General features: G+C 32.1%; 2 protein-coding genes across 2 annotated transcripts; both read right to left on the bottom strand.

Moving 5' to 3' along the window:
- Positions 1–639: 639 nt before the first annotated feature.
- LOC111391548 (BAG family molecular chaperone regulator 7-like) lies at positions 640–5,510 on the bottom strand. The gene is made up of 3 exons (XM_023016816.1): positions 4,613–5,510; positions 1,905–2,186; positions 640–1,067 (listed from the first exon to the last, which is right to left on the bottom strand). Exons 1-3 carry the CDS (start codon positions 5,351–5,353, stop codon positions 837–839), a joined length of 1,254 nt encoding a protein of 417 aa, XP_022872584.1. The 5' UTR covers positions 5,354–5,510; the 3' UTR covers positions 640–836.
- A 3,283-nt stretch (positions 5,511–8,793) lies between these two features.
- LOC111403718 lies at positions 8,794–15,698 on the bottom strand. Its single transcript, XM_023032325.1, has 5 exons — positions 15,516–15,698; positions 14,401–14,416; positions 13,371–13,441; positions 8,981–9,036; positions 8,794–8,866 (listed from the first exon to the last, which is right to left on the bottom strand). The coding sequence occupies exons 1-5, from the start codon at positions 15,696–15,698 to the stop codon at positions 8,794–8,796; spliced, it is 399 nt and encodes a 132-aa protein (XP_022888093.1).
- Positions 15,699–16,456: the final 758 nt, after the last annotated feature.

Below are 16,456 nucleotides of genomic sequence, written 5' to 3'. Positions count from 1 at the left end.
GTTTCTAGTCGAAAAGAAAGTTTGCGGTTCCCTCAATGCATGGATTTAGGTTTTCAATAGACTTCCCACTTGTCATCCATATCTTGTACGTGTAGCAACTTTCTCAACTTAAGTTGTCAGAAATTTACATAGAGACTTGACAAAGTCTCACATTCATCAAGACATTTGGTAAATGATGGGCTTACGAGGAGTTTTCTACTAGACCTAATATGTTACCCTTTTGGAATAAAACTACAATCATCTAATAGCAGCAGCCGCAAATGTGTAGTTGAAAGAAGAGAGAAAAAAAAATATTTTGAAAAAATGGGTACCAAACGAGACCTTAAAGAAGATAGACAACATATTGTACAAATGAAATATTGTTGAAAAAGTGCTTCAAAATATCGGTTTTACAGGAGATAAATAATGAGATTATGAAAAAAAAATATCGAGTATTTACGGGAGAAAAACTTTTCTGCTTTTTCTGAGGTGGGAGACTAGTGCCCTTAAATCTTAAAGCTAATTTTTCAAAGGGTCGTCTAATATTTAAATTATTAAGGGACATAACACAGCAATCAGTTTTGCAATGAAATTGAATTTCAATGACCAAACAACTTGATGCATCTCATAATAGAAATTGAAGAATCCATCAGTGCAAAGTAAACGATAAAAAGGAAAACATAGTTATTAATTATAGCATCCACAGACACAAAGACAAACGGAGGAAGACTATAAACTCTCTCAGGTGGTAAAGAAAATCTCATCAGATAAAATCCGTTGCCCGAATAACATAGTACTGATACTTAATAAACATATGTCTTCCTACCACAACAGACTCACCAACATTAAACCTGGACTTACAAGCACGCTTCAAATTTTTCAGGGCCATTCATGTCTTGATCGATCATTTGAACCACCTGCGCAACGCCTGCTGCAAGTTCCTTATTAATGGCACCATCAGGCATATCAAATGTCCTCCTCCTCATGGACAGAGACTTTCCAGGAGGATGGGGGTCGACAACATCGAGCATTGCTTCCAGCTCGTCCACCATAGACTTCTTTGCAGATCGAACCATCAGATCAGCTCCCTAATAGACACAGAACAAGTTACTTGTCAACATTGCATATCCGGAAATAAGCACACAAGAAATCTAGTGCAATAAATTAGGGCAACGCATATAAACCTGTGTAAAAAGAAGCAAATGACAAACGTTGCAGTTTCCAGGAGCAAGAAAGCCATCTGCCAGTGTCATTTGCACAAACAGTATACATGCTAACAACTAAGATAGCATAGTCGGTTTATATTGAGAAAGGCATTTTACACAGAAACTAAAATGGCATTTATCAATGATGAGGTTCATCACTCAAGTGCACAAATAACTCATAAATGGGCACGAAGAAGATCTAAGCATAGAACTGAACCCTGTGAATTCCAAAAAATGACTCTTTTTTACTGTCAAAAAGTTGTAAAGTAAATTTAATTGTTTTGCACATTATACCCAAACAACAAACAATGATGAACTCACGATCTCAGCTTCCTAATTATCAGTCTTGTTGTCAACCACATGCATGGTAACTAGTCAGCCAAAAGTGTTGGACTACTCTAAACCAAATAATGTCTGTGGGTATATTTGGCTAAGCTTAAAAAGAAGTACAAGTTACCAAATATGTTAACTTACTATTTTCTAATTTTTAATTAAAGATAAGTAACTTACCTTAAAAGTGATTTTTACCTTACAGTCACAATAAGTAACTTCTTTATTTCCAACTGACCTAACAAAACAATTTGTTATATTAAAATTAATTTAATTACTTGCAAGTGAACTTCTTAAGCTTACTCAAACATACTTTTGAGTACAAGAAATGTGAACACCGTATCCATTCTTAAATTTCTGAATAACAAATAAGTTGTCAATCTATGCTACCTCAATAGCATCAACAGTGAGAAGCAGCACAATGATCTTCTCCGAGAACCTCTGGCGCTCTTCTGCATCGTGGGAAATGCGACGACGATAAGAGAAGTTGTTGAACAAGGCCCTAATCTCCTTCAACTTGGTCTTGGCAATGGCCAGTTCCCGAAGCGCACGCAGAGCCTGTGACCTACGAATAAGGTAAGCCCTGAAGCTCAACTGTATCAATGCCGCTGCATCCAGTGGAGACAATACCTTCCTCTTCCCCTTGCTTTTTTCCACTCTCTTGGCAAATGCCTGTGACCACAAAAATCAAGAATATGCTATTGTTAAACTAAACGTGGATCAGGATCAATTTAAAACCAAAATGCATATGACTTTGTAAACAGACAGATAAATCATCCAAGGAATTTTATTGAAAACTTAAATTGAAAAAAGTCTATTCTGAATGGGATAGGCGGAATGCAATCTTGTACTCTGCTTTCTTCCAACTCAAGAGTCTCTGTTCGGGGACTCCATTCTTTTTGAAAAGGCATGAAATAATCACACGTCTCCCATGGGTGAAAGCTTAAAATACAATAATCTGCTCTTATAAGACGAGTATAACATCGTAAAGAGGTATGGAATCTACACAAAATCAATACAAAAGAGATAATCTGAAAGGGAAAAAAAAGAAGAAGACAAAAGACCGGAATCCCCAATTGAGAACTACTCTGGCTTTTTATTTCATGAGGGAGGAAGTAATAACATAGCATCAAAAGGTTGAAAGGATTCCTGGAGAATTTGATAGATGATAGAGATGGATTGAATAAAGCTGCAAAATTTATACGGAAGTCTGAATGATGTTTATTGTAACTATCGGATAGTTTGTTGCTGTTTATTGGAGCGAGCACAGACAATATTCTTGACATAATTTCAGCTGAAGTTCTTGACCTTGCATTCAATCTAAAATCGTTACCATAATCCGTAGCTTAAAAGATATGAATGCACACGAGAGAAAGGAAATGAAAAACATAACAGAATTTTATAAAATACAAACACAAGAACCCGAAAAGTTATCCTAAAAAATCCTATAATACACAAAGGAGTTATTCTTCAATTACATGGTTCTTCTAAACATGTAGTTTCCTAAAAAGTAAACATTATTGCCTGATGATGACATTCGGAACCATACATCCAGAGTACATTATGCTGAGAAACTTCTGTTACAGGCACAAATGAGGCATTTGATAGGTTTTTTGTATTAAGAAATTATTATTATCTGCAATAATGCTGAAAGAACTGGTTTGTCTGTCATAGGATGAACTTCAACTTCTGTAAAGCACAACAGCCACTCATTCTCTATTTGAAATTCCTCAATGGCTCCAACATAACATTTTGTCACCACCAATAATTCCAACTTTTTTTAGCACAAATCAAATTGCCACATCTAGTATTTTTCTAATCTTTAAGAAATCAAAACTGTACAACATTCTCAACAATAAATGATTCATATACCAAAGAATCAAATTTTACCAGCCATTCTGCTGAGATCTAGTGCTCTAAAAGACACTCAAAAAATTTCGCAGCATAAATTTACTCAAATCTATGCAAAAGCCACATTCAAGAACTGTTGAATACCACTAAAAATAATAAGGGTACCACTATTTCCATCCATACTTTTTATATATACATCCACTTTTTAAAATTAAATTTTGTTACATTTTAAATCCTATGAAAATTTACTTAAATACACATTAAAAACAAATTTAAATAAAAATACATAACTCTAAATTGATCCATTAATTTTTATTTTCATTTATGCTTAAAAAGAATCCTAATAGATAGAGAAAAATACATGAATATTATTATAGGTGATGGTGGCCATAAATGTGATTTCTGTGCCGGTAATCATATCGAATTTCAAAGAACGCAAAACAAAATCTGATGCAGTTTCATCAGTTAATCAAGAAAGAAGAATAATTGTAGCCAACAAAGTTAGTAAAATTCAGCTTGATTAATCGAACTTTCTTCTTTCTTTCTATAGCTTTTGATGTTTGAAGCATTCTAATATTCAGAACTTCAATATACAAAGAATTAGTTTAATGTTAAATTAATGTTCAATAAGTTCACCTTCGATCATATTTCATACATTTAATACGTTTGGTTTAAGAGCTTGTGGTCTTAGGATTGATCGAATCTACAGTGATACAAATGTGTTTAAAGTAGGATGAATATATAAAATTTTCGTGGATATATAGTATTTTAATGAATGAATTTAATAAAAACCATATTGGAATATGACGTGTAAATAATATTTTTTAAAATTTTTAAAATTTTATTAGGGACGAATTTAGAGTTAGAGTGAGATATATTTATAAAAAATGTGGATGGCCCAATAACAATAACAATAATAATAATAATAAATAAATTAGCATCAACAAGTCAAAAGTGAAAACCCAAAAATAAGCCTAACAATGGATGATAATCTATTAAGCCTTTCTTGAGCCACATTTTAGAAAAAAAATACATTGTTCATGTCAAATTAACGAGAAATGTGTGATTAAAAATGAGAAAAAGCTTTATATTCGTGTATAATATTATTTTATTGAAGAATGTGTGATTGAACTGATATCAAATCAAAAATGTATTTTTTTGAAAATAATGTCCTTCAAACAAACCCTAAAAAGTATATGAATTTATTAATGTATTATTGTCATTATCATAGGATTGATTATACGGACCTGCCTTAAAACAACGGCCCCATGATCAGATGGTTCTTCAATTTCAACAATGCGAGCTCTGGGCGCCGCCGATTTTGCCTTCTCTTTCGCTTTCTCATCCTTCTTCTTCGTCTCTTTCTTCTCCGATCCATCACTGTCGCCTGCATTTGACACTTTAATCGTGTACGTCCGATCAATTGGGGAGTCCTCGCCCTTCCCCTTGATGTCCGCCGTCCATTTGTAACTCTTCTCCAAACCCTTCTTCTGATCCTTCGAGTCCTTGATCTCCGCCATCCATTTATACTTCCTATCAACTCCTTCCTTCTCCGGACTCTTAATCTCCGCCGTCCATGTGTACTTCCTCTCCCCGATTTTCTTCTTCTTCTCCTCCGCCTTCACCCGCCGTCCAAACCCCAGCTCCAAAGCTGAAACCCGATCACAAAGCGAGTGCAAGTAGAAATCCGAGCCAAGCCCAGCTCTGCGCTTGACTTGGCGAGTTGAGGTGTAGAACGGGGTTTTTTCGATCTGGATCAGATCAGTAATACTCTCAAAATGACTGAATGGTGAAAGGAGATCAAAAATTGGGGATGGGACAGTGTTTAAAAGGTCCTGAGTCAAGTCAAGCTCATCTTCTTCAAAGACAGGAAATGAAGAAAAACGTGGGCTCATTTTAAGGGTTTTTGGGTGATCGAAAATGGAGGTTTCTTCAACAAAGTAGGATGGTGAGCGTTCAACAAGCTCGAATCTCCTGAATCTGCTCATTTTTAGCTTCTTCACTAAGAAAATCCAGTGAGATATTGCTTATGCTAACTGATGTGTGAATTTGAAGAGTGACAAGACGAATATAAAGGAACTTTTTGAGACTGGGAGTCAAAAAGAGAAGGAATGATGAAGGTGTGACTGCAACAAAAATAATAATGCCGAAATATTAAAGTGGATTTGGTTTTAAATAAGACGAGGATGATTGTGGTTAGAAAAAATGTTTTCGGTGGGCACAGTAACTTGTTTAGTTGAGATTTTGTTAATTGATTTTTTTATCGATGGAAATATAGTGAATTTTGTTTTAGCATGAGAAGAATTCAAAAATGACGGCTAACAGTACCGAACATGCTCATAATAATTGAACGGGATCTCACTTTTTTTATTTTTTATTTTTTGATATCAAATAATGTTATGCAACATAACATGGTACTTGATACCAATCAACATGAGGGTGAAATTTACAAATCATAGTAATTTGGGGTGCAAATGTGATTGGATCATCTAAATTCAAGATAGTTCGGTCTTTTTTTTACACTACTTAAGTTGAGAATTGCGTTTAGCTTGCATTTGAAAATTTCAAATATAACCGCATGAGAAGAATTCAAAAATGACGGCTAACAGTACCGAACATGCTCATAATAATTGAACGGGATCTCACTTTTTTTATTTTTTACTTTTTGATATCAAATAATGTTATGCAACATAACATGGTGCATGATACCAATCAAGATGACGGTGAAATTTACAAATCATAGTAATTTGGGGTGCAAATGTGATTGGATCATCTAAATTCAAGATAGTTCGGTCTTTTTTTTACACTACTTAAGTTGAGAATTGCGTTAAGCTTGCATTTGAAAATTTCAAATATAACCATTTAAAAGGTTATACTGTCGAAATTTGAACCTTGAACACTTGTGCTCGATGGGCTAAATTTCACAATTTCAGCAAAAGGTAATCCATCTCTTGCTTCTTAGTAATTTATTTTCACTATGAAGCGTAGATGTCAATTAGATTGTGCTATTTGTCCTGACTTGGCTTGATACATCCTAATGTGATTTGCTTTTATTGTTTTTGTCATTAAATTACTCATTTTAATAAGGTTGACATTTTAAAATAAAATTTTAAGTGTACTAGAGTCCATTCAGTTACAACAAACGATTCAATCCGATTACCACTAAAGAAATAAGTATGCAGATTTCAAGATTGACCTACTCATATTGGGACATGTTAAGGATATAATTTCACATCAAATAAAAATAAAAATATAGATCAATTTATAAAAATTTAAATTACTCCTTTTAATAAGAATAATCCATAAGATGGAATCACGAAGCCCTACAAACTATTGCCGCTACAATTTACCAAACGGAGATAATGGGCTCAGGTGGATAAGTCAATTGTCAACTTATTCACTATTTTTTTTTTTTTTAGTGTATTTCAATAATCATTGATGAAATATAAAATCAATAAATTATGTAATTAAAATTAATTATTATCTTTAACATGGAAATCCACCATTTTTTTGTGTTTGATTACAAGAAATTTCCATTGAATATATTTTCCAACTTTCCTCCACACATGTCATTTCAATGGTTTTGTGGAAAATCAAATTTCACCATTTTGGTGAGAATTGGTTTTCCAGCCTTTTTTTTTTTTTTTGGTGAATCGGAATAAATTTTACTTTCAATTGCAACAAATTTTGTCCCTTTAATTGACAATTTCTATGAAAAATTAAGTCAAACGAATATCAAAAGATAGAAATTTCCAACATTTTCAGATGAAAAAATATATCAATTAAACACATTAATTGACAATTTATAAGAACATAAGTTTTAAGCAATTCAATTTCTTGAAATTTATTTTCTTTTCATTTAAATTTCATCATTGCAATCAAACGAACTCTAGGTTCAAACCAGGCATTGGCTTTATATTATTAATCTTTTATCGGACTTCAGAAATGCAGGGTGAGGAGTGATGTTGGAACACGGGTAAATTGAACCAGCTGGAACCTGCTTGACTTGGTGGGTTGCACTGTGTTTGAAGAGAAGACGAAAAAGCACAGAGACGAAAGAATCTTTTAGATTTATTGCAAGGCACGTGGGTGCATCATTCTCACTAGTTATTGCCTGACAAATATAAAACATTTTGGTGGTGTTGAAATGGTCTACTAAATGTTGGATCGTCTTTCGATAAAAATTGATAAAAATATATGATTGAAAATTTTTAAATTATGAGGAAAATGAATTTTAAAATATAAATTGATGGAAAATATGTAGATCAAAAATAAAGAATTTTTTTATTTACGTGTAACATTATGTTAATGAAAAATATGTGATTAAAAAAAAAGAGAGAAAAATATATTTTGATAAAGATGAAAATCAAACGGAGTCTATATAAAATGTGCAATTAAAATTAATAAGTGTTGGCTTTGAATTTATTCACATTTTAGTGGAACCAAACACGAAGTAAGTAATTTATTCACTATATGAGTATATGTGCTTCTTTGAGTTCATAATTTGAAGTCAAATATTAATTTAAAATATATTTATATTATCAATATATTCTCAAACGAGCACATTATGTAAAATTGAACTTAAAATTATCATTTTTAAGTAATTTTGATAGAAGTTAATGAAAATGCGATTGAAAATTAAGGTCTCATAAATTGTGTGGTTAAAATTGAAGTTTTTTTAATGTGGAACTGTTAAACCGAGGAGTATAATTATTGTCAATCCTGATTATTATAATTTCGCGGAGCTGGTCGTGGGCCGGAGTCCTTGTAGAACTCTATTAAGAAATTGGATTGCTTGTAAAATTCGATTTTACCCTAATATATATTATAAAATAAGGAACCGTTCTTAGGTCTTATTATTATAATCAAAAAGAGATAAAGAGATGTTAGAGAAAATGGTAGTGTAATATTCTTCTACAAACTCTTTTTTCATCATAACAAATTATTTTGGCGATAGGAGATGACGTAATTCCATATTGAAGCGAATCTCTATAAATTTTGCATGTTGTTGAATGTTTTATTCTCTTTGAATTGATTGCTATCTAATTCTCAATAAAAATTGATGAATTTTTATCAATCCAACACTAAACGCTTTTCATGACAAATTTATGGCTATGTTTGAGCTCCATTTTTTCAAAAAAATACATTCTTAAATAGTTATTTGATATCATTTCAATGACACATTTTTCAATAAAAGAATATTACAAATTCAAAACTTTTTTTTAAATTTTTTAACCACACAATATTCATTAATACACTATTCAAAATTGCATTCTTAATAATATAATGTGGTTCAAACAAGGGCTAAATTGTTATTTAAAAGATGTTTGATCTTGCTTGAACGTGACTTTTCAATTATTTTTCAAAGTAGTTAAGAAATATCATGAAACATGTGCAATGTTACAAGTCCTCCCAAGGCATTTTTTTTTTAATGACAGAAAAACTCGTAATCACTATCCTTCAAGTGCGCACTGGGTAAACCCTCAGGCCGACACAATAACCTGCAAATCATGCCAGTCAGATAAATCGCACTAGACAAGTCTGGAGCAACAAGCTCTATCGAGAAAGTATTGGTAGGAGGAATTGAACTCGTGATCAAAGATATCTGCGCTCACCTATTCCACCAACTCGGACACCACATAAGGGGCAAAAGAAGCTCCCAAGCTTTTGCCTGTTATTAAGCTTGTGTTTGTTCGTAAATTTCTAAGACTCGTTTTTTTAAAATTTATTATGAAATACACATTATTTTCTTAAAATAATTTTTTACATAACTCATAATATTTTCTTATTTTTCAATTACTCATTATTCAAAAAAATACTTTCTACAAAAATTATTCTTAAAAAAACTCTATTTGACAAGGATTAGAGGCACAATAAACAAAATTTTTGTCTTTATTTTCACGTACTAGAGTAATTTGCGCAGAAAATCATTATTTTAATTGTTTTAAAGTCCAAGAGATTGAGGATTGATTAAGGGGTGTCTTTGTCTCATTATTTGCGAGTAATGTATTATGGAATAGTGATTAATGTTAAAATATATGTTCGAAAAAGAAGAAGAGTTTTTCGATTTATATATAATATTATTTTAATAAAAAATATGGGATTAAAAATGAGTTCTATGAAAGAATTATGTGATAAAATATGGTATAATGATAGACAAACAAAGTCTAAAAAAAGGATGGGACTTGCTTTGGATTCGGTCTCAGCTTTGTCTAAAATCAGGTAAAGATTTGACATCACGTGATGTTAATCACAGAGCATGTCTTTTTCAATAAAAAAGTTTCAATAAAAAGTGACCCGAGGAGAATCTAAGCCACCGTTTGTTTTCATTATTTCCTCGTTAAGCCCCCGTTTTATCCCATTAAATTTAGCCCTTATTTGGCCCTCATTTTTTGTAATGAAAATAGGAGAACTAGTATTTTGTTGAAAAAATAAGTGATTGAAAAAAAAAAATTATTGATTTACGTGTAATATTATTTTATGAAAGATTATGTGGTTGAAAATAGGAGAGAGAAAAATAGAATGTAATGGAATGTAATTTAATGGGGATCAAACAGGGGCTTAATTACATTACATTTCATTTTTCTCTCTCCTATTTTCAACCACACAATCTTCCATAAAATAATATTACACGTAAATCAAAAACTTTTCCTTCTTTTTCAACCACTCATTTTTCTAAAAAATAATATTCCCCCCATTTTTATTTTCAGGTAATGGGGGTCAAACGGGGGTTAAAATAAAAAATATAACCGTTATTCATCATATCAAACCATCAAATTTGAATTTTTATCTCTTATGTGGAGTCCGTAACGACTATATTTTTTATTTTCATTTTTACATTAATGTGTACCAAACGAAACCTAAATCTTGTTTGTCTATCATTATTTTAAAAAAAAATATTTTCAATCATATATTTGTAAGGCTTACACTAAAGCGACAGGGCCTTGTAATAGGACTTGGGATAGGAGTCGAGGTGGCACCACCTTGGCCCTTAATCTGATATTTTGATCAGATCAAGGGCCCCTGTCGCGACACCTCGGCCACCTGTCCCCAGCTTTGTTGCTGTAACAGGGCTCTATTTTTAACCCCGTTTGATAGTAATTTTTCATTCTAAAAAATTAAATTTTTAATCGTTATTTTTTACTTCCTCACTCACAGGTGGAATCCACTTTCTTTCTAACAATCAAAAATTAATTCTTATAATCACTACCGAACAAAAAATTTAAATTTTTTTCTATTTTTAAAACATTCATTCTAAAAAAAATCACAATTTCAAAACTTGTTTTTTCCCAACACACTATTTTTAATGGACATCAAACGAGGGCTCCAAAATGTCGTGGGAACATGACCCCTATCTAATTAGGTGCTTGTTTGATAGAGATTTTGTTAATTGATTCTTTGACTGCTAGAGATAAAGTTGGTCCTACCTGTGAGAGAAGAATTCAAAAATGATGGCTGAAATGGTGAAATAACGCGTAAAAAATTGATGTTAATTGAATTAAAATCTCTACAAAACATGCTCTAGATGTGTTCTCTCAACGGGCATTTTCATTAGTGCGAGTAAGTAAAATTCAAAATAGTTATTTTTTCCCACAATTTCGAAAAAAAAAAATACTTTTCTTACTTTAAAATAAAATTAATTACTTACTTTAAAATAAAATCTTATTTTATGCTTAACTAAGTATAAAAACTTAATGTATTTACTTATAAGTAATATGAAAAAAAAAAAATATATATATATATATATATATATTGTTATAAAATGAGAAGAAAAGATAATAGAGAAAACTCAATAAACTTTTGTGTGTATTATTGAAAACCAAAGCCCTATATTTATAGGTAAGAATCAAGGTTACAATAGTAATAATTTCTAAGGCTATAGGGGTACAAATGTCATTCACCAATAAACTTTAACGGACTTTCCATTTACAACACTCCCCCTTTAATAACATATTACAAAATATCTGCCTCATTAAAATTTTGTTTGATAAAAGCCCAGTGAGAAAAAAATTCAAATGAAGAAAAAATAATACAGCTATTTTGGAGTATTAAAATTAAATGCTGCCTCATTAAAACCTTACTAGGAAAACCCAATGGGACAAAACCTAAGCGAAGGAAAAAGAGTACAGCTACTCCCCCTAATATTAATCACTGAGAATCTTTGAGTCGATACATTCTAATCTCATGAACTAATTTTTTGAATGTAGATGTTGGCAGCGCTTTTGTGAATAGATCGGCCACATTGTCACTTGAGCGAATTTGTTGAATATCAATGTCACCATTCATCTGAAAATCATGTATATGAAAGAATTTTGGAGAAATATGTTTTATCCTGTCGCCTTTGATATAGCCTCCCTTGAGTTGTGCGATACAAGCTGCATTATTTTCAAACAAAATTGTTGGATTATCTTTTGTTGAAATCAATCCACATGATGATTGGATATGATGGGTCATATTCCTCAATCATACACATTCTCGCCCTACTTCATGGATTGCAATAATTTCAGAATGATTTGAGGATGTTGTTGTCAATGATTGCTTCACATATCTCCATGATATAGCTGTTCCTCTACGTGTAAACACATATCCTGTTTGTGATTTAACTTTATGTGGATCAAAGAGATAACCTACATCTGCATATCCCACTAAAGCAGATCCTGACTTTTGAGAATAAAATAGTCTCATATCAATAGTACCTTTTAAGTAACGAAAAATATGTTTAACACCATTCCAATACCTTTGAGTTGGTGTAGAGCTATATCTTGCAAGAAGATTTACAGAAAAAGCTATATCAGGTCGAGTGCAATTTGTAAGATAAGTTAATGCTCCAATTGCACTAAGGTATGGTACTTCAGGACCAATAATCTTTTCTTCATCTTCAAGTGGACGAAATTGATTTTTTTTCACATTAAGTGATCGAACAACCATAGGTGATGGCAATGGATGTGCATTATCCATATAAAAGTGTTTCAAGACTTTTTCTGTATAAATAGATTGATGAACAAATAATCCCTCTGGAAAATGTTCAATTTGTAATCCAAGACAAATTTTGGTTTTCCCCAAATCTTTCATCTCAAATTCATTTTTCAAATAATCTGCAATTCTGTTGAGCTCTTCAGGAGTTCCAATTAAATTTAAATCATCAACATAAACTGCCATAATTGCAAATCCAATATTTATTTTCTTTATGAAAACACATGGGCAGATATTGTCATTTTTATAACCCTCTTTTAGCAAATATTTGCTAAGGCGATTATACCACATGCGTCCGGATTGTTTCAATCCATATAATGATTTTTACAATTTAATTGAGAACATAGTTCTCAGACATGTATCATTTATTCTTGGCACCTTAAATCCTTCAGGAACTTTCATATATATGTCACTGTCAAGTGAACCATTTAGGTAGGTAGTTACTACATCCATAAGGCGCATATCGAGTCCTTGTGACACGGTCAAACTAATTAAGAACCTAAAAGTGATGGTATCCATTACGGGAGAATATGTTTCCTCATAATCAATTCCCGGTCTTTGGGAGAAACCTTGAGCCACTAGTCGAGTTTTGTAAATTGTAATTTCATTATTCTCATTTCTCTTTCGTACAAAAACTCATTTGTATCCAACAGGGATTACATTTTCAAGTGTTCGAACTACTAGTCCAAACACTTTTCGTTTCTCCAAAGAATTCAATTCTGCCTGTATGACTTCTTTCCATTTTGGCCAATCATTTCTATTTCGACAGTCAATAACAGACTGTGGTTCAGGATCCTCATTTTGCATAATATCAATAACCATGTTAAGGGCGAAAATATTGTCTATAACAATATTATTTCGTTCCCATAATTTATGAGATATCATATAATTTATCGAGATCTCATTATTTTCGGACACCTCTGGTTCTTCAGGAACCATACATTTAATATTTGATTGATCAATATTTTATAATGTGATTTCTTTTGAAGTTTTTTGTTGATTTTTCTCCTGTACTCTTCTTTTTCGAGGTACAGAGTCTTTTGAACCAACTGGTCGAACACGCTTCTGGTGTATTTGAGATTCATTTGCCACAGCAGATTGTCCTGCAGGGACATTAATTTTTTGCTGGAATATATGACTTTATCACTTTTCTCGTGTCAACAAATACATCAAGTAGTTGAATTGCAACTCTTTGCAAATGAATGATTTTTTTCAACCTCTTGTTCACATTGATTGCTGCAAGGATCAAAATGAGATAGAGTTGTCTCATTCCAAGAAATTTTATCTTGTTTTTCAGGATGTAGTTTTTCTCCTTCCAAAGTTAAGAAAGTCATTTCATCAAAATGACAATCTGCAAAACGTGCAGTAAATAAGTCATCCGTTAAAGGTTCAAGATATCTAATAATAGACGGTGAATCAAAACCCACATAAATCCCAAATTTTCGTTGGGGACCCATTTTAGTATATTGTGAGGGTGAAATAGGAAATTAGATAGCACAATCAAAAACCCGTAGGTGAGAAATATTAGGTTCATGACCAAATGCAAGTTGCAAAGGTGAATATTGATGATAGGCAGTTGGTCTTATACGAACCAATGATATAGTATGTAATATGGCATGACCCCAAACAGAAGTTGGGAGTTTTGTTTTCATAAGTAATGGTCTAACAATAAGTTGTAGACGTTTAATAAACGATTCCGCTAAACCATTGTGTATGAACATGTGCAACTGAATGTTCAATTTCAATCCCAATTGACATACAATAATTATCAAATGCTTGTGATCTAAATTCACCAGCATTGTCAAGACGAATAGTCTTGATTGAGTAATCGGGGAATTGTTCTCGCAATTTTATGATTTGAGCAAGTAGTTTAGCAAATGCTACATTCCTAGTTGAAAGTCGGCAAACATGTGACCATCTTGTAGAAGAATCAATTAATACCATAAAGTAACGAAATGGTCCACATGATGGGTGTATTGGCCCATATATATCTCCATGTATTCTTTTCAAGAAAGTTGGAGATTCAATATTGACCTTTGTAGTTGAAGGTCTAATGACTAACTTGCCTTGTGAACAAACTATACATGGATAATCATTAGATAAAAGAATCTTCTGGTTCTTTAAAGGATGTCCGTGTGAGTTGTTTATTATTCGACGCGTCATTATGGCTCCTAGATGTCCAAATCGATCATGCCAAAGTACAAAACTTTTTTAATCAACGAACTTTTGGTTCGTAACATTATTTAATTCGACCATTTTTATAAATGTAAAATACATGCCAGACGAGAGTGTATGAAATTTTTCTTTTATCTGCTTCTTACCAGATACAAAAGAAGTGATGCAAAGATATTCAACATTATTTTCTTGCATCATCTCAATGTGATATTCATTGCAGCGAATATCTTTAAAACTAAGAAAATTTCTTCTCGATTTACTAGAATAAAATGTATCGTCAATATATAATTTTGTATTATTTGGTAAAATAATACAAGCTCTTCCGGAGCCTTCAACGATATTCGACGCACCCGATATCGTGTTAACATTATTTTCAGCTAATATTGAGTCAAAAAAGTATTTTTTGTCTTGAAAAACAGTATGTGTAGTTGCACTATCAATTAAGCAGTTGTCTTGACTATCCATCATGAATCTATAAATATAGCAAAATAAACAAAATTTTAAAAAAAAAACTTAAATTTAGATTTAAAGAAGTAAACATTACTTAATATTATGAAATAAATGGTGTATAATAGAGTTTTATTTTATTTCTTGTGCGGAAAAGTAAAAACATATTTCAAACTGAATTTTTAAAACGAAAGAAATACTAGTAAATTAATCTATATCTTTTATCACACCACCCCCAACCAAATGATCAATATTTCTATTTAGATCAGTAAAGAAATCGGACACATCCAAATGAGTCACATCAATTGGATCATCATAATCAGTAAAATTAGTCTCCAAATTTTCTTTTCCCTTGATTGATCTCTGGTAGAAATCCACAAGATGTTTTGAGGTACGACACGTACGTGCCTAATACCCTTTCATTCCACATCTAAAGCAACTTTCTCCATGCTCCTTTTTAGATTTGTCACTCTCGTTTGTTTTGTGCCTTTTGAATTTATTGTCTTGTTGTTGATAACTTTGTTGATTATTTCTTCCATGATTTATTCCACGTACATATTCGTGTCCGTGTCCAAATCCGTGTCCACGTCCACGTCCGCATCCTTGTTTTGATATTATATTTGCTTCAGACAATGTAGTACCATTTGCTTCAGGTAATGGTACAGAATCAGTTGGACGTAATCCATGATTTTTCATCAACAATTCATTATTTTGTTCAGCAACTAGTAGGCAAGACATAAGTTCTGAGTACTTTTTGAAACCACGCTCACGATATTACTGCTGCAGGAGCATATTCGAGGTATGAAAGGTGGAGAAAGTTTTTTCCAACATATCTTCATCGGCGATTTTTTCTCCATACAAAGTCAACTTTGAACATATTCTGAATAATTCAGAATTGTACTCACTAACCGTTTTAAAGTTTTGCAAACGAAGGTGCATCCACTCATAACGAGTTTTGGGGAGGACTTAGTCCTCTGATGATCAAATCTTTCAGTTAACTTTTTTCAAAGAACTTGTGGATCTTTCTCAGTGAGATATTCAATTTTTAATCCATCGTGAAGATGGTGACGGAGGGAAATGAGTGCTTTTGCACGATCCTGCAGGGATTCATTGTTTCCTTCTTTTATTGTCTCTCCCAGATCCTTTAAGACGAGATGGATATCATCATCCAGTATCTATGACAGATAATTTTTACCAGATATGTCAAGTGCAGCAAACTCAAGTTTCGTAATGTTTGCCATTTGTTTAACTACAGAATAAAAAAATATAATTAGTTTCGAAGAATATGATTAGTCATCACATGTCAATCAAATAGTCAATATCAACATAACTTTAAGTTACATGTTTTCCTTTAGGGATAAACACTAATTTGAAATAATATGTTTTTCAAAACATATGTTACTTTTGGAGCACATTATATTTTGCTATTATTTTTTCAAGTGCAATATGTCAATATTCTTCTGGAATATTGAGAGTTATAATTTATGCTCTTCGGG

The sequence above is a fragment of the Olea europaea genome, chromosome 1 (assembly GCF_002742605.1).
Source record: "Olea europaea var. sylvestris chromosome 1, O_europaea_v1, whole genome shotgun sequence".
Taxonomy (NCBI): domain Eukaryota; kingdom Viridiplantae; phylum Streptophyta; class Magnoliopsida; order Lamiales; family Oleaceae; genus Olea; species Olea europaea.
Note: the sequence above shows the minus strand (reverse complement) of the source record. Positions and strands in the feature narration are given on the sequence as shown.

What these genes read in the sequence shown, in the direction of transcription:
- LOC111403718 (XM_023032325.1), bottom strand. Translation starts at nt 15,698, where the DNA reads ATGTCTTGCCTACTAGTTGCTGAACAAAATAATGAATTGTTGATGAAA. An exon ending in CAGTTGGTTCAAAAGACTCT is followed by an intron (nt 9,037 to 13,370) that starts GTACCTCGAAAA and finishes GCTTAATAACAG; the next exon opens with GCAAAAGCTTGGGAGCTTCT. An exon ending in TGTCCGAGTTGGTGGAATAG is followed by an intron (nt 8,867 to 8,980) that starts GTGAGCGCAGAT and finishes CATGATTTGCAG; the next exon opens with GTTATTGTGTCGGCCTGAGG.
- LOC111391548 (XM_023016816.1), bottom strand. Translation starts at nt 5,353, where the DNA reads ATGAGCAGATTCAGGAGATTCGAGCTTGTTGAACGCTCACCATCCTAC. An exon ending in GGGCCGTTGTTTTAAGGCAG is followed by an intron (nt 2,187 to 4,612) that starts GTCCGTATAATC and finishes TTGTGGTCACAG; the next exon opens with GCATTTGCCAAGAGAGTGGA. An exon ending in TCACTGTTGATGCTATTGAG is followed by an intron (nt 1,068 to 1,904) that starts GTAGCATAGATT and finishes TGTGTCTATTAG; the next exon opens with GGAGCTGATCTGATGGTTCG.